The sequence below is a fragment of the Eurypyga helias genome, unplaced genomic scaffold, assembly GCF_000690775.1.
Source record: "Eurypyga helias isolate BGI_N326 unplaced genomic scaffold, ASM69077v1 scaffold40351, whole genome shotgun sequence".
In the NCBI taxonomy this organism is placed as follows: domain Eukaryota; kingdom Metazoa; phylum Chordata; class Aves; order Eurypygiformes; family Eurypygidae; genus Eurypyga; species Eurypyga helias.
This window is the reverse complement of record NW_010230907.1, coordinates 1-18633: the sequence shown is the minus strand read 5'-3', so window position 1 is coordinate 18633 and position 18633 is coordinate 1. Positions and strand designations below refer to the sequence as shown.

At 45.1% G+C, this 18633-nt stretch overlaps 1 protein-coding gene across 1 annotated transcript; it reads left to right on the top strand.

The window, feature by feature from the left end:
* Positions 1–428: 428 nt before the first annotated feature.
* LOC104516538 lies at positions 429–6505 on the top strand (the record flags this gene model as incomplete). Its single annotated transcript, XM_010160891.1, is given in 3 exon segments — positions 429–518; positions 738–5380; positions 5383–6505. Coding segments are annotated over 3 exon segments (5856 nt in total), but the record flags the coding sequence as incomplete, so codon positions are not given.
* Positions 6506–18633: the final 12128 nt, after the last annotated feature.

Here is an 18633-nt window from a genome sequence, read left to right as displayed (position 1 = left end):
TGCACATGAAAACTATTAAAAATAACTTCTCCTTCCCTACAGTTAGTGCACACGCATCATCTCTGTCTTATCTTTAATGGGTGGGGAGAGAGCTCCTACAAACACTTACAGCTTATATGCACTGAAATCCAACACTGCAATAAAATGACCTCATAGGGTGTGTATCGTTGTGTGGCAGTGCGGGGCGGGACCTTTGGCCTTTTGGTGAGAATCAAATGTGCTGATTAGTTGGAGAAAAAACTCAACAGATGGGCCCTTCTTAATCTTCTGCCACACAATAGAAGTGCAGCCAGATAGCAGCAGTTATTATGGGTTGCAGGACCTTTAGCTGTGCACAAAGTAGTCTCACAGAAGCAGAAATTAAAAACTTTGAGGTACTGGTGGGTTTTACAGTATTTTTGTCACTTTTTCCCATATTTCCCCCTTAGTTTGTTAGATGTGTATCCCCTCTCCCCACACTTAACTAAGACAGATTTTGGAATAGTTAAAATGCACGCCCTGAGCATGGTGGCTGTCAGGTAAGACTGGGGACATCCTTCCCAGAGTAATGAGCATTTACATCACTGTAATGTGTGGCTGATGGTTTAGCTCCTGAAAGCAGATTATCAGCTTCTCAGTGCACGTACTGCATGGCTTTGAAACACCAGTGGCATGAATTTTTATTCTTTGCTTCATTTGCTTCATATTATTTGTTTCTTTTTTGACACGAAATGAATAAACGTTTCCATTGTTGGCAGCATCAGTAATGAAGGCATCAGTAGCTACAGTGCTGAAGATGTATCCAATCCAAATTCAAGAATGGTGTCTTCAGAGGTGACAGGACAGAACAGTATCTTGCAAGAACATGAAGGACAAACGGGCTCTAATTTCTTAAAGCAGGCTGCCGAAGCCAGAGAGAGAAGTCTGCCCACCTCAGTGTCTTCAGCAGACTGTGCCAAGGAAGATGTCACAGCAGATCTGACAACCAGCAATGCCAGGTTACCACCCTCGAGTTGCAACGAAGCAGTGCCATCACCAGGTCCAGTGAACACCGAAGAAGAGGGAATAGCACATGTTGTACCCATGGACAGAGGCCCAAATTGTGACGATATTGCTGCCACTCCTATAAAAACCAGTGAGGATGCTCCCAGAAGCCCAAGCCTGGAGCCCAGCCCTCCTGCAGCAATTACAGAAATGCACAGAGTCACACAGATTAGTTTGAGTGAATTAGGGCTGCTCCGGCAGCCTGAACAGCTGGGTGGCATGTGGGACCCACATGTCAGCACCTTTCCCCAGGGTAAAGAAGCAGGAGATTATTTTACTGCGCAGGAGGCCGAGCAGGAGCAAGGAGTTTTGGAAGTAGGTCAGCAGCAGACTGTAATGCATCAAGGTAGACAGAACACAGATGGTGGAGGGGGTCTGCTAATGAAAAAGGAAACCTTAATCCTAAATTATCCGGCAGCAGGAGGCTCAGACAGTGAAAAATTTGGAGCAATTGTGCATGCTCAGGGCTTGCCTGAGATCAGGGAAGTCTGCAGTCTACAGATGGGGGCTGTAACAACAGCTAAAGGGGATGAGGCAAACCTAGCTCTGCCTGGAAGCAAAGGAGAGCAATCAGAAACCTGTACTTCAATGTCAGAGTTACCTTCTAACCCTCCAAATCTCTTCCTGGTACCAAAGCCTGAAGAGCCTTTGAGGGAATACGTGCCTGGAAATGACTCTCAAGATCCAGTGAGGAGTGGAGCAGTGAAAACAGCCTCTGAAAAAACTGAACCCATTTTTCAAAGAGAGCTTCAAAAGGAGGATGAGCTTGTTAGCGCCGAGCATTTCAGCGTGCCTTTATCATTTCAGCGAAAGGCAGAACAAAAATCAGCTGTCACAACTGAAAGCCCAAAAGATGAAGCCAGTAGCAATGAAATTATAAAAGCCGATGATGTGTCTAGAGAAAGTACCACACTTTCTGAAACAGAAAGCATTATCAATCCCACCAAGGAAAATTCCCCAGTAGATAAAAGATCATTACTGGAAGAATATGCATTAAGTACTTCTCTGAGCAGATCCATAGAGCTGGATCAAAAAGAAACTGAGGTGAGTCTAACAGGAGGAAAAACTGAAATCAGAACAGAGGAGGGACGAGTGACAGAAACCAGTGAATTACCTGAGGGGTCAAGTGGGGCAGAAAGACTACTATTGAACTCTCTTAGTAGCCACCATGAGGACACGGAAAATACCGACTTGAGACACAGTCCCGAGGAATTCAAGCTTTGTGCAAAGACTTCAGCAGGTGACCTAAGGGAAGGAGCTGATGGAAAGCCTCTGGATTTAGACAGTAACGTTAAATTGCCCGAAGACAGCTCACAGTCTCTTGGTTGTGAACTTGATCCACAGATGAGTGAAGAGAAAACTGCTGCCATGGGTGACCTGGAGAGTAAGCTCGTGGCTACACCGCAGTTTGCAAGGGAAGGATGCCCACTGAGTTTTGATGGCTTTAACACTGAGGCAGAAGACAAAACTTCTGGCCAGTCAGGCTGTAATGGGACTGAAAAGGTTTGTTTAGCCAGTGCACACAGTTCACTGCTCCCTCACTCCGAGAACAATCATATTACGCAGAGTAAGCAGGATGAATCCTGGGAAAAAGCTCTTGCTGGAGAAACTGTGTTAGAAGCTGAGTATAAAACTGAGAGTCAAGGAAAACCTGAGAGCTATACTAAGTCAGAAGAAAGTGCAAAGGTGTCCAGATCAAAACTTGAGCTCCAGGGCTTAAATGAGTTGTCAGGGAATATGGATCGCGTGGCTGTACAAACTGAGGAGGCCTCAGGGGTTTCGGAAACCAAAGAACACATTGGTCACATCACTGAAGTGCCTTGTGGAAATCCAGAGCAAGGACCTGCAGCTGCACAAAGCAGTGCCAGGGATAGTAAAGAAAATGAGGATGTTCCACAGGAGAAGCCCCAAACTGCGGTGGAAAGGTTTGTGGGGGACAGAGATTTGGCACTGAAAAGTGAAGGGGAATCTGATGTGCTGATGGAAGCTCAGCTGGAGCAAGCGGCTGCAGAAAGTCACAGAAGTGTCCAGGTGGATTGTTCAGAAACCTCCCAAGCCACAGTCGCTACATCAGGACGAACTCCTCCGCAAGTTCACATGGAGGAAGGGGGCAACGGCAGTGTCCATGAAAATAACCGCCCCTCTGAGGAGGACACGTGCAGCCCTTCGGAGATCCTGGAGTGCTGTATCAGAGAATGGCAGGAAAGTGCAGGCGTTCCCACGGCTCTTCCCCGAGCAGAGCAAATGGAGAAGCCAGTGTCTGCTGCTGGTGACAGTGACTGGATTTCAAATACAGGGCTTGAACCACAGGAGCAGCAAAGCAGTCTGACAACTGTCACCAGAGCAGATGATCAGGAGCACAAAGACAGCGCTCTAAAACCTGAATGGCCGTTGGACCTGAACAATCACAGCCACATACCAGAAATACCTTTAAATATTTCAAACAGCCTCAATAAAGAATCTCCTGTGCTATGTCCAGCACCGATCCAGTGCCACTCCGACACAGCGAAAGAAAAGGACAAGGATAAAAGCAGTGCCGTGGTGTCAGAGGATATGTGCGGCAGCGAGCACGGGCAAAGTATTTCTGGTGTGACCGTGCTTAATTTGCGAGATGGCAACGAGCACAACAAAACTGATCTTAAGGCAGAAGAAAACTGCCGCAGTAAGCAAAACTCAAACAAGCCGGAGCAGGATAATAATTATTTGATCTCAGCCAGTCAGCATGAAGCAGCATGTCATACCGATACGTTTCCTGAAGAAGCTGACGAGAATGAACAGCCAGGCAGCGTATGCAGGGTAAAGGATAACATGGGTGAAAGCAGTGCTGCTGCTATAAACGCTGTGCCAGGGACACAGAATTCGGCGAGTGCCACTAACATACCACAGGCTTTGCCAAGTGATACAGAAATAGCACATACTTCTGATAATTCTGAGAAAAATGATCCTCAGGTATCTCATCTAGAAACTCGGGGAGAAATGCCATTAATTGCAAAAAACTTGGAAAACATTGAAGGTCTGACTGGCAAAATCATCCGAAAAGATGGAAACGTGGAGATAAGTTGTGAGGACAGTGTTTCTGCCACAGAAACATGCCATATGAAAAGTGATAGAAGTCCAGAGGCGCAAGGATCTCCTTCACCACGGACACATGAGGAGGAAGTAATTCCCACTGCTAAGTCATATAAAACCAGCTGTTTTCAAAAGACACCCAAGGAGCCTGGTTATTGTCAAGCAAATTTTACAGCCCGCCCTACGCAGACCTCTGAGCTCAGCCAGCCTAACCAGCAACCTGGAAACGACACAAACAATGGTACTGGAGGGGGATTACTAAATAATGAGCTGGAAGTTGTAACATGCCAAAACGCCTTAGAGGGTAACGCTAATTTGCAGATTGCTGCAGGTTCTCAGGTGTCTGTGCACTTAGGTCCTTCACACGGGGTAAGCGGAGGTAAACCAGCAAATTCAGAAAACAGCTCTGCAGGGAGTATGTGTGTTAATGAGAAAAATATTCAAGACCAAAGTTTTTGGGGTGACGGAAACAGAAGTTCAGCCCTGCCAGAGACTTTAAATGTGGGGCAGAGTACTGGCAACTTATCACAGTTCAATTCTGAGAAGCTGAAGAAAGAGATATCTGCAATTAAATCCAAAGAAACAGAAAGTGAGGTAAACTTCAAAGAACAGCAGAGTGACAGTTCAGCAGAGCCTCTGTTCGCTCTCCCTACTCTAGAAGGGAAGCTGCTGAGCCTTTCATCTGTAGGTAAACAAGAAGGCTGTAATGAGGAAATTGTAAGCATTATCTGCATAGATGACAAGTGCGGTAAGATCTTAGAGAAACCTGGGAATTCAGAAAAAATAGAAGGGCTTTCAAAAGAGAATAATAACATAACCAGGGCAGAGATCAGTATTTCCGAGCAGTCTGCAGAGAACTCTGGAAGGGAACATGAGGCTCTGACTTGCAGCTCTCTGGACATCGGCTCCAGCCTCCCAGACTTTAGGGAGCATATCAGCCAGATATTTAAAAAAACTGTCCACAGCACACTGAGTGCTGAGTTACCCCAACTTTTGTCTGAAAATCATGCAGGCTTCAAACAGAGTCCAGTGGCCAGGGATACAGCAGAACCACGTGGTGCTGAGGGCTTTTCAGAATCAAACAAGGCAGGTAAAGGAGCTCCTGAGAGCATCTCAAAAGCAGAGGGGCAAGAGTTGTCTTTAGCTACCGCGTCTTCCTGCAAAACTGCCAAGGGCAAATCTCTGCAACAGGAAAACACAGTGGCAGAGCTGCCACCGGCAAGTCTCCAGGAGACTGAGAAAAGTAGGCTGCCCAGTACCTGTTTAGAAGTGGTCCCTAGATTGGATGACGTGCTCTGGAAAATCTGCAGATGCCAGACAAACCCACTGAGCATCCAGAGAGTGGTGAGATGGAAAGAGAGGAATGCGTGTGTGCTAGCGGCGTTGATCCTGAATCGCTAATAAGCTTAGAGATAGAGAAGCAAGGACTGGCTTCATTTGATGGGGCAGCAGCTGAGAACTTCCCTGCCTATCCTGGCAGTAAACAACAGCCCGCTGTAGCTGTTATCTCTACAGGTGACGTGCAGAAGAGCGACTTAGAAGATGCTGCTACCGCAGAGGGGAATAACTTAATTACAGAGTGTAACGCAGAACCAGTTTCCTCTGAAGAGGATGTAAGTCTTCCTACTGAACAGTGCCAGGATCCGAAGCCAGATGCACAGGAGAAAAGTGAGCACAGTGATCCAGGCATTGCCAAGAGCATCTCTGACATGGCAGCTTCAACACTTGTCCTGGGAGGACCTTACAGTTGTGAAAAATTGCCAGACAATTTTAATGTGTTACCTGGGGAAAATCAGGAGACGCGCATTCACAGCGATTTTATGCACGACATTAGGACTCGGAATGACATGCAGATGATCCAGGATGATCCAGTAAATAAGGAATGCCTGGAAACATCGGAAAATTCACAACATTCACAGCAAGAAAAGAAAGTGACCGTGCCTGGGTTAATAGATTACTTAAAAAACGAAGTAAGCCAGGATGATTGCTTGCAAACAGACTCCAAACTAGGATCTAGCAATACGACTGAGGGAGCTGTAAAAGAGAAGAGTGACACAGTGTTAAGCACAGCAAAGACAGGTAACGAAAAAACTGGAGACATCCCTGAAACAGGTACTGCAAGGATGTTAGTCACTGGTGAAGGTGACTCGGCTTTAAACACGAGCACTGAAGAGCTGGAAACAGACCTGGACAAAAATTATGCTCCAGCCATTCCTTTGATGGAGCAGGATGAGCCTTCTGCATCTACAGATCTCACTGTTGCCGAAAATCAGCAGAGCAGGATAAATGCGGAACATGAAAGCTCACTTCAGGATGCCCGAAGACAGCTATCACCACTCACATTAACCGAGCCGAAGAACCCTGACCTCCATGAACTTCAAGACACGGCTGTGGCAGGATTACCTACTGAAAGGTATTTACTTTAAATTACTGTGTGAAATGCTTGTCAGGACCCTGGGGCTTGATAGGGATACAATTTTCAAGGCGAATATCCATTGTCCGGGCAGTTTGGGAGGGCACAGCACTTACTCTGTTCTTAAATTTCTATTAAATTTCTGTGGTTTTTAAATGTGGACTATGTGGAAGAAATTTGAAATATTTTGTAAGGGCAGAGGATTCCTAAAACCTGAGGAACACAATTTTTACCTGTTCCATCTGCTGGTCCAGATTCCTGCCTTTCCCTGGGTGGATTTGCTCATGCTTCCCAGCGTTCACACCTCGTAGCCTAAAGTTAGGCAAATGAATGGCACTTCCTAGCCTTAAGTTAGTAGGCTTTTGCCTAAGTTTTGGTGACCCAGTTAAATTAGAGCCGCAGCATTCAGTGTGTGAAAACAAGCCTGCGGTATAACCCGATTACTCACAGTTAGTTGTCTGGGCCTCCCTCTTACCCTCCCATCTAACATAATGGTATTGACAGCACCTTTGATCACTGCCTTATTATTCAGTGTTTCTCATGACATGGAGTTGTTTCAGATGTGAATTCTTCTTAGATGGGATTTGTGGAGCCTAGGAGTGGTTGTTTTTATTTTCCAAACCTAGCAATTACTACTTTAAGACATTGTTTTGTGAGTTTCTGCTTGGCTGCCTGAATTCTGAGTTTGATGTGCAGTTAGTTAAGAATTATGATCTTAGAATCCGTGTTTTCCTTAATCTGGTCATGTCACTGCTTCCTCCATAACCTCAGCAACTTCCTTGCACGCTGTCCCTCTCCTTCCCGTACCGGAGGAGGCAGCTGTAGCTGTAACAGCTACGGCAAGAGACGACAGAGAGCAGAGGGTGCAGTGTAAAGCTGGACTGTACAGCGGAAGGAAAGCTCTGCATAGATGGAATCTTTCTAGGTATTACCAAAAAATTAGATTATATCAACTGAATAAGGGGGAGAAATGTTTCAGTGCCACATTCCGTGAAAGCTAAAGTGATAAAACTGTATTGTGAACGCACCAGAAGTGTTTCTGTTGTTGTGAAAATGGGGGGGAGTTCTTGCTGTTGTGTGTAAGCCTGGGACGGAGGCTGAATACGACCTGATTTTATGATCAGAATGTCCACTAGAAGAGCGTTCAAAGTGCTGAGAGTCTGAACAGCTATGTGACTTTCTCTGAATGATCTGGCTACAAAATGACAAGGAAATTAGACCCTGCTATTTCTCTCCAGTTCCTTTCCTTTCTTTTTGTTTCCCTTTCTATGACGGGAAGCGTCACAGCAGGTAGCTTTGAAATTACCAAAGCACTTGCTGGCACGGCCTGGTTCAGAAGCCTTAAGGGACTCTGGGGCAGTACACGCCTGTGGTTTATATCAGGGCGGGTATCATACTTTAACTAAATACCTGTGGCAAGCAGGGCAGGGCTCTTGAAACAGCTGCTGGCAATTCATGGAGTAGTTGCTTAATACTTGCATATGCTTTAAGAATTCATTATCACCTGTTTTTCCAGTGTGAGGGTTTATATCAACAGGCAGCTGCTACTTTTGGACTGCAGCTGTAAGTGGTGTCACACACATACCGAGGGTGCATACGCGTGCAGGAGATCCGGCGTCCCGAGCCATGCGCGACTGCGGTATCGTAGGCTTAAACGCTGGGGCCTCTCAGAGGTAGAGAGGAGTCTCTGCTTTTGATCAGGCTCCTTTCTTAGAAGAATATGCATTTATAATAGAAAGAGAAGTAGAAAGCGTTACTTGAGCTGGCTGGTCTGTCCTCAGCAGGTCCAACACACTCATCAGTCCAGTTTTCCTCTGAGCTTCAAAACTGGCTTTGCATAGTTGAATTTCAAGCTACATTCTATACCCTCTGTCCTCCGGTCACAACACTTATTGCAGAGTGGTTTACAGTTGTTTATTGCCCTATAATCCTTACCGAAGATAAACTACTGTAACTGTGCAAAAAAAAGGTGCACATTTCCAAGACCTGACTGTGGGGATTTGGGCCTGATAGAAAGAACTCCAGGAACACAGAATCCTCCTCAGCTCTCAAAATAAACAGTACTAAAAAGTTCATTATATTTAGGAGAAGGAAATGTCATGTTCTGAATTATTTCAGCATTGTTTTCTCCCCCCACCCCTCCACTGCTTCTGTATAGCTCCATCTCTTACAAGATCTCTTATATTGAAACCCCACTGAACTGTGGGTGAGGGGGCAGAGTTGTGTGGTCTGACTCTTAAATCCTTGTTAGGATTTCTTCCCACAGAGGAAATAGAGGAATTCTTTCCTTCCTGGCTATGACACTGAGAAGAGGGTGGTCTTGTGATGAACAGCAGACCCAAGAAGTGTCTGCAGGGACTCCAGCAGACCCAAGAAGTGTCTGCAGGGACTCCTGCCCCCAACTCCTTTAGGAGTGGGACAGTGGTCAACAAAAAAGACCCTTTGTGTCTATGGGAAATAGACAGCACCAATAACTTCCCTTCAGATCTGCAGTGGAAAGGACAATTATTTTGGGACAGGAGGCTGTGGCAGAACCATTAGCCCTACTCTGTTGGGCAAGCACAGCCCTGCTATTAGCAGAAGCAGGGAGGGGTTAGATTTTGGCAAACCTGACCCTTGGCTTGGAAAAGAAGTCAAAACCAACCCTTTCTTTAATGGTTTGACACTTCTATCTCCCTACCAAGTCTGCGACTGAAAACCTGTATTCACGATGGCCACATTTGGGCATCAAAATATCATCCTTCCCGCTCATTACTGAGGATCCAGCTGCTCCATATTCCTCTCCGAGTTTTACTTGGAAAGGCAGAATGGCACTTGAGGGTTTTTTTCCCTCCTTTTGCAATGTCTATACCCATACAACTTCATTCTTTATGGCGGGAGAAAGGAGGTTTATGTATGTACAGGGGGTCCTTATTCCTTAGGCCACTGAAATGCTCTTGTTTGCATCGTGGGCTATGGCAGATGTTGAGCAGGGCATGGAACAAAGTCAGAAACGATGGCAACATTTTAGGGATGTTCAGTGGACGTTTTTTGATAACTCCCTGTAATTCAACTGGCTGGTAAATGCAAACTGCCATTATCTCTTGGAAGAAGTGCCAAGGAAGCTTTTTGAAGTGGAGGCTGTGAAGTCATTCCCAGATGTGCATCTGTAAGGTACGGAGAACAGATTGCGTCATTTGCTGATCTGTTGGTTTGGCAAAATGCTCAGCTGCTTGACAGGCCTTTGGGTTCCAGGCTTAGGAAATGCTCACAGCCTTGGGGCTGGGTGTGCTAGTGAAGGAAGTGCACAGGGAGCCATAAGCAGGCTGCACGCAGTGACAGCTGGTAGGAAGGTGGGTGGGATCACCCCCCACACCCCTCAGCAGAAGGGGGATGCTACACAGAGCAGAGTGGGCTGTGCTTGCTGCCGAGCAACATGCCCAGTGCCTTCTCCTGCCTCGAATGCAGGAGGACTTGACATTCCCAGACCTACCGCAGAATGAGTTGACATCCTCTGGAATCTATGCTGCAGGAGCAATCCTTACTCCAGCCTCTCTGTGCAAACCAGTAGACGAGGTACAGTGCTTTCACAGCTCATTGCACTCATGCTGGTGCTCATTTTTCCTCTGTAGTGCCTTCCCGGCTGTACCTCCACCTGCTCCTGGACGAGTGGCACGTACAGCTACCCGTAAAGGCTGTGGCACTGCTTTGGGGACAAGGGTTTCCCAAGTTTTGACACTGCAAGAGACTCCACTGGCAGGGCCCTTTCCCAGCTGTAGCACTGCATTCTCCTATTGCAGCCACTGGTTTTCAGAGAACGGAGACTTCTGTTGCATTGACTCACATCACCTATAAATCTAAACAATATTCTTACATGGGAAGAATGTTGCAGCAGTTGGCATGGACAAAGCTACTTGAAAAACATTCCTTATGTCCTATGCATAGTTCAGACAAGATCTCTAAAGTTGGTCTAGACATACTTTTGGATTTGCTTCATGCTTTGTTCTTGCCATCAAATATTGGCAGGTTCAATAAGTCAGAAAAGAATGTTCACTTCTTAGTAAATACTGACTTGGTCTTTTTTGTCTGCATAACAAATACAGTATTAAATATTTTACCAGTCTTTCTGGATGAGGTGTGCAATGTAGAACTGCTTTTTAGATCAGTCAAGTGGGTTTTGAGCACTAAGGCTTTGTGGCATTAGCATCTGAAAACAAGAGTTAGGACTTAAAAGGAAACTTATCAAAACACAGATTACGCAGCTTTATTTCCCTGGTCTTTTTTACCTTCAAAATTAACTCAGGTGTGCAGCATCTCAGGATCACATAACAGAGGGGGAAATAGCTGAAGGTGATTTACACATAAATGAAATGCATAAAATTAATCAGGCTATTTGTCTTCCTCTCCTGTGTCTCTCCCTTTGCATCTGACATCTTTCTCTTTATTTCCCTCCCATCTTACTGTCACTGTCATCCTCAGTAGGTGCAACTGTTAGGACAGTTGTGCTTTTGGAGATGGAAGGAGCTCAGCCTGCAGACCTTAACTAAGTTAACCGGGTAGGGAGTTCTCTGGGAATTTTCTCTGTGTGAAGTCTGCGATATTTAATTTTGGTATTTTTCTATTCATGGAACAGTAAAATTAAGATAACTTCACTCTTACCTGACGGACATCTCATATTGCTAAGAAGTGAGAAGGGGTTCTGCCATCTACTCTAAGGGATGCCATTGCCCCACTGACCGCTCTTTTAGGCAGTGGCTGGGTCAGTGTAAAGTGTTTATAAAATGCTGATTTGATAGTCTGCCCTGTTGTACTCAAAGCACGTAACAGTGGACAACTAGGTATGTGATACCATGCTGGTTATATTTTTTACTTTATTTCTGTATGCCTCTGCTACATGAAAGTACAGAAGTAAATCATCTCTGGTCCTGCCAAACTGCTGGTAGTTCTGCCTGTATTGCAAACGTTCAGTAACACTCTTGGGAACCTTAGCCACATACTTTTAAGGTAGGTATTGATATGGATGGATGATATGTGAGCTGCTTTTTTCACATATCGTTCTATGTTTCTCAAGAAATGACATTTATTCAATCAAATATAAAGAAATCTAGCAAGGACACTGATACTTCGTCCAATGACTGGACAGGCTGTTTGGCATCAATTTTTGTCTTCTTTTCTCATTAAGTTAAAAATAACTTTCAGATTACTTTTTTCTTCCTGATCAGCTTTCCCCAGATGTATTTTTCAATGTTGCTTCTTCCAAGCAAGCTGCCTATTTCCCAACACTGTTTTTGCATATCCTACAGATCCCCAGATTTTCTCTATTCCAACTCTGTATCTTCTGGCTTCTTGCAAAACTGGATACCATGGAGCTGGTTCCACTGTCCCTGTTTCTAATAGAATATGCAAACTGGGATTAGCCCCAGCTTTGAACCCTGCGGAGGGCAGCTCTAACAACAGCAATTACAGATACAGGCATATTCTACATGACTTGGATATGGCTTCCTTCCAGTTCTTCTGCGTCTTGGCATGCTTGCATTGCACTAGTGCTTCTCAACAGAGACTCTGCTGTAGACATGTCTGAACAACCATAATTCCACAGTACTGCTGTGTCCTTTGCTTTTTGTTTTCCCTTCTGCTAGCTGTTATGTCGATGTCCTTGGAGTCTGATCAATATTGTTCCAGGTATATGGAAGCTCAGACGTGCATTGCCAGTAGCAGGTGGGGCTTAAATAAATATTGCTATTCCTTGACATTTGGAAACTCTGGAAAAGTCAAAATTTGTTCCATGGATCTGCCTGTGCTCTGTTCATCTACACTCACCTTGACCAGTACCTGATGGGTTAATTCCTATAGAGGAGTCTCTTTGGCCTATAAGAATCTCTGCATCTCTAATTGCAGTAAGTGTAGAAATGTTAATTGCTTCAATCAAAGGCTTAATTGTTCTGGCTTCTAAGGTCCTTCGGAAATGCCAAGTGCCACCTTTCTGTGCTGGTGTCAAGACCGGCCCTAGGATGTTATGTTAATCCTGGTCTTCTTGCTGATACATGCTTGGTTCTTCCCCCAGCCTGAGCATTTCCTGGTGAACTCTTCCTTGTCCACCCAGGCTTAATCCTTCCTTCCCCCTGCTCTGCCTGTGCAGTACCTGGCCCATTCATCCATGGTCCTCAGTAAAATATCCAGCGACTGGAAAGCACCTCAAGACTCTGCAAGGTTGTTTCCATTTTAAATTTCGCTGATTTACATTCTTTACCTCTTGATACAATCCTTTCAGGACAGCTGTGTGAGCAAAGGCTGCAGCCTACCTTTAAAGTCAGTAGGTATTGGGCCAAAATCCCTTCAGTGGACTGATATCAGCAAAGAATTTGGCCCTGAGCCTCTAACAGATCAGCCAGGGATCCTTTTTCACCCAGACATCCTATGAGCACTACACTCCCAGTTACCCTGCTTTGCTTAAGTAAGGGGGGGTGGGGTGTGTGTTGTCTAGTTGTTTCAACTGATAAAAAAATCAAATTAGGAAGATAGGCTGTATGTAGACAAGTAGGATTTAAACAATCTGTTGGCCTGAACTACCTGGTGTTTTCCAGCCTCAAACCTGTAAAGCTTGGACACTCTCAAAAACACAGAGCACTTGCTTCATGAAACTGAAACTCATCAAACTGCTTTTTTATTCCTTTTTTCAGCCTGCTTTCCCTAGCTCCTTTGGCTAATGAAACACAAACAGTGTAATCAATAAAGCCTTTTTTTTTTTTTTAAGGCACTCAAGAGCTTATGTAAAATCTGTGGAATTTGTTAGCATGATAACATTGTTATGCTATCCTAGCTGATAGAAATATCAAAGCCAGCTAAGAATAACTCTGCAGCAGACAGAGAAGGCTGAATTTGTTTCCTGGAATGAAAGTAGAAAACATGTATGCGCTGCACAGTTTTTAACAACTGAGGGGGAAAAAAAAACCTAGCTGTCATGAAAATAAATGGACACTTAAAACTCCCATCTTCCCTTTTTGACAATGCCATTACATGCCTCAAAATAGAGTTAGTTTGTGCTGAACATTTAAAAATCACCAAGATTTTCTACATCTTCCCTTTTTCTCTTTTTTTTTTGAGTGCTGTGATGGTACCATGAAACTTTTGTTGCCTGCAGCATTCTTCAAATCTTGGTCTTCTTAAAACTCCCATCTTCCCTTTTTGACAATGCCATTACATGACTCAAAATAGAGTTAGTTTGTGCTGAACATTTAAAAATCACCAAGATTTTCTACATCTTCCCTTTTTCTCTTTTTTTTTTGAGTGCTGTGATGGTACCATGAAACTTTTGTTGTTTTGTTTCATGAAGCCTGCAGCATTCTTCAAACCTTGGTCTTCTGGTAGAAGCTCCAAATAACCTCGGTTTACACAGATTCACAGAGTGGTTGGGGTTGGAAAGGACCTCCAGAGATTGTCCAGTCCAACCCCACTGCCAGAGCAGGATCCCCTAGAGCAGATCACACAGGAACAAGTCCAGGGGCTTTGGAGAGTCTCCAGAGAGGGAGACTCCACCACCTCCCTGGGCAGCCTGTTCCAGGGCTCTGTCACCCTCACAGTGAAGAAGGGTTTCCTCGTGGTCAGGTTGAACCTTCTGTTTTCCAGTTTATGGCCATTGCCCCCAGTCCTGTCACTGGACACCACTGAGAAGAGCCTGGCCCCATCTTCCCGACACCCACCCTTTAGATATTGATAAGCATTTATAAGATCTCTAGGTTTGCTAGAGAAGTTATGACTGGAGTTTGTGAAGCTTCGAGTCTGGCCCAGGGTTTTCTAAAAACTTACCTTACTTATTTGGAAATGTGCAAAATGCCAGTTTCCCATCACTTTGATCCTTCGAAGTGTAAGGGGTTAACCTTAAATTTCCCTTTTTTTCAAAGCAGAGGTTTAAGGTAAAAGCCAGAGAATGCTGAGAGACAGCTATCCCAAAGCCTCATCAATAAACATTGCTGGGAATTGCACCACTTCATTTTCAACCACCTCAAACGGTGGTTGTGGGCAATGTGTCTGTGTAAAGTAGTGGAAATATAAAGGTCAGGTGTTTGTTGCAGAAACGGCTCAGTATCTCAGCCGGGCTGCTCTGCAGCTAGTTGGGTCTGTGGCTTTGCGGAGCTCTGGTTAGGAAAGGCAAAAGAGAAACTCCTCTTTAATAAAAAAAAAAAACCCTGAAGTACATGTATAGGGTTTTCTTTGTTGCAAAAGACCTTAAAAATGGGCACTAAATTTTCACAAAGAACAATTTAAAATCACACACGTGCATATTTTCTTAAAGATTAGCTGCTTGATGCAGCTTTATCGTTCAGAACAAACACAGGCATTGCTGTTTGGCTGGCTTTTTTGCCAATTTATCACAAACATTGTATCTGTATTTGCTTATAGACCAGTGATAATCTTCACCTTGTTTTAAAGTGCTGGAGAAAAGCAAGCCTTGTTTTCAAGCTTACAGGGGAAAACTTGACAATCTGAGCTGAGTTCATCCTGCATTTTCAAAAAAAACAGAATGCAAATTTGAAAGAAAAAAGGTGAGGGTTTTTTTTTTAACATTTATTTAATGTAACATTAATTCCAAGCCAATTTCATGGTTCTTTTCATGGTTTTTTGGAGGGCTGACTCATTTCCAACCCCCACCCTCCAACGAGTTGTTTGGTTTGCCCAAACTTATATGGTTTACAGGAAAAACCCTCGGATTCAATTTGGAGGAGTGAGGCAGGGAGGGACACCACTAGCAGTAGGGTCTCCATCCATCGGAAGCTTTCACCAGGTGTCCACCGGACCATGGAGCACAGCCTGAATGACAGCGTCTCTGGTGGTGTTTCTCGAGTCAGAGTCCAGACTTCTGAAAACGTAACCTAAAATGCTGTCCTGGAATCCAGCACATCTGGAGGCACAGAACTTGAGTACCTTTAATTTTTCCATCATTCACATTCTTATCTTCCTGAGCATAGGGTGAAGCTGTTGTGTGCCTGAGGAGGATGTTTGTGTGTTGGTCACACAGTTAGGAGCAGCGTGGGGTGTGGGAGCAGGGGTGAAGGATACACCTGCTCTGTGTCCCAGCCCCGTGTGCCTGTGTAATGTCAGGTAACTATGGTGTCACCACAGGAACCTCGCCATCCCTGTGCCATGAGCTGCTTAGCACTGCCAAACTGAGAAGATGGTTATTTCTTTCGGGGTCTCCTTCTCCCCAAAGATTGTAGCCTAACTCAACTAGATTTCCCAGAGAAGCTGTGGATGCCCCATCCCTGGAAGTGTCCAAGGCCAGGCTGGATGAGGCTTGGAGCAACCCGGTCTAGTGCAAGGTGTCCCTGCCCATGGCAGGGGGTTGGAACTAGATGGTTTTTAAGGTCCCTTCCAACCCAAACCATGCTGTGATTCTACAAACTCCTCACTTATGGCTCACTAAATGTCATTTTTGTGGACACATATAGAAAAGATAAAAGTGGCAATTGGACAAAGAAAATCCTTCACCCAAATGCAAAATATTGGTGGTCTTTAAGAACGTGTGAGATCAACATTAAAAACCTCCAGAACAGTCCCCCCAGTACAAGCCATCCTGATGCTTGCTGGCTTTCCCTCGAGGCCAAGTGTTCCCTGGGAGGTAGGGAAGGGCCTGGAATCCATCCGGGCCATCCTGCAGGGCTGAGTCCTGTCATCAGCATGCTCACTGCTCATAGCCAGCTCCGACCCTCCGGAGAAATCTTCTGCAACCCTTTGATCTGCAGGCTCCCAGCCTCGACCAGACGGCGTGTCACTGCAGGCTACCGCCTGAAAGTCAGCCCTGTCCTGTAATTGTCTCCCCAGCCTTGCTGGGAGCTTGCTTATCTCTTGTTTTCCTGTTGCTTTTCAGCTTGTTTCCTCTCTCTCCTCCCCCAAGCCTTCTATTAACGCACATCAGTTAATTCTCACAGGAAAATCAGATCATCGAGCACATCTTAGCACCGTGTTCCCGGAGTTGTTGCCTACCAGTCTTCCTACCTTTCAGTAGCAGAGGGCACTGGGAGGAAAGTGAGAATGCTTTTTGTGACAAAAACAGGTTGAGATTGCTCAGCGGTAGGTGAAAGGGTTTTAGTTACAGCAGGAGGTTAATGAATAATCAGAGAGAGGGATGTTATTTGAGCAAAATGACCGTTTTAATCCAAAAATGCTAAATTTGGGGTTGTTAGCAGGAAAGGAGTCCTGCTAACTTCAGACCATGGGCTTTGTGCCAGGCTGAAGTGCTGCTTGCAAAGAAAATCAAAGTTTATTTTAATGAATCTTATTCCCTCTAGGGTCTCCCTCCCCCTCAGGGCTGTTATACCTGCAGAAGCTATTTGTGAAATGGTTTCCAGATGACAGAAGAGTTTAGTTCCCCCCAAAATGAGAGGGTGGCTGAACACTTGTACCTGTATCAGAAATCACAGTTACTTTTTCCATGCCTGGTTTCCTGCTGCTTGGGAGGTAGGATATGAGAGAGCTGCTCTCCCCAGAAACTTTAAGTCTCGACTCGATCTCAATTCTTGCTGTCAGAGGGGTGTTTGCCCCTCGATGAGCCATACCTTGCAGCCCAGGTGATGTTGGTTTGACCTGGGCAAAAATATGTCCCCTCCTTTTGCTCATAGCAAATTGAACAAGTGTCAAAAATATGTCCCCTCCTTTTGCTCGTAGCAAATCGAACAAGTGTGAGGAGGAGAAACAGGTCAAGAGTCAAAAACAGTTGAAAAAAATTGATGAATACCTTTTTCTACCTGAGGCTTAGTTCTGAGCTGATGCTTTGAGAGGTCCAACTGGTATCATTGCTGTACCCTAACATTAAAAGGAAATGCACAGTCCTAAGAACTGGACTGCCTTCTGAGGAAGATGAAATGGTAGTTTTGTCACCCAAACAGGCGTAGCTGGCACCACAGCTGAATGCCCAGGGCTTGAGCAGAGTGCACATGGAGTCATCTGGGAAATTCTAACCCAGCTAAGCCTCTGCAGCTCCAGCATTTTATCTGAAATACCTGAATGGGCATTTGGTTAGCAATGGATCTACCAACGGTCTTGCTGTGGGTTAGATATTATAGACATTCTGTCTGTAGCTGTTGTATGACATGTTATAAACATGATAATCATCTCGCTGGCTAGAGACTCAATTAATTCCTTGGGTGCTGGCAGCTTGTATATGCAACTTGGTATATCTCAATGCAAAGATTTAATCACCTATGAAGCCATTCTTTTGTGTTGTACAAAACCTACAGGAAACCCTAGAGATTAATAAGGGCATGCAACTAATTAAAACTGCTCCATTTTCTTACAGGTAAAGAATCATAGAATCTTTTATGTTGAAAAAGACCTTTAAGACCATCGAGTCCAACCATTAACCCAGCACTAACCATGTCCCTGAGCACCTCATCCACATGGCTCTTAAATCCCCCCTGGGATGGTGACTCCACCACCTCCCTGGGCAGCCCCTTCCAACGCCTGACAGGCCTTCCAGTGGAGAAATTTTTCCTAATATCCACCCTAAACCTCACCTGGCACAACTTGAGGCCGTTTCATCTAGTCCTTGTCACCTGGGAGAAGAGACCAACCCCCCTCCCCTCTGCACCCTCCTTTCAGGGAGCTGTAGGGAGCGATAAGGTCTCCCCTGAGCCTCCTCTTCTCCAGGCTGAACATCCCAGCGCCCTCAGCTGCTCCTCACAGGAATTGTGCTCCAGACCCTTCCCCAGCTCTGTTGCCCTTCTCTGAAAGAAACCTGTGAGATTCTGGGAGCTGGAAATTCACACAAGAATTAGAGTAGGAATAAAAAAGTTTGGTTTAGATTTACAGCTACAAACAAATTAACTTTCAGTGAAAGGTGTTAAAAACCACCTTCTTCCGCATCCTGAAACTTTTGAGAACTTTAAAGTTGGGCCAAACACCGTTCCTGTGTCCTGAAACTTTACCCAGTTGTCGCCAATTAAGCAAAGGCTCTGCCTAAGCCTTTTTTTTTTTTTCTCAAAGGGAGGAGGCATTTGTGTATGCTTTACGCCTTACAAACATCGTAATTTAATCCACCCACATCCCCCACCACGCGCAGCAGATGGAAACTCCGAGCGGCCATCGGGTTACCATGGCTAAAAAAAAAAAACAACACAACCACCTAAGACGACATTCCACCATAAAACCAGGGG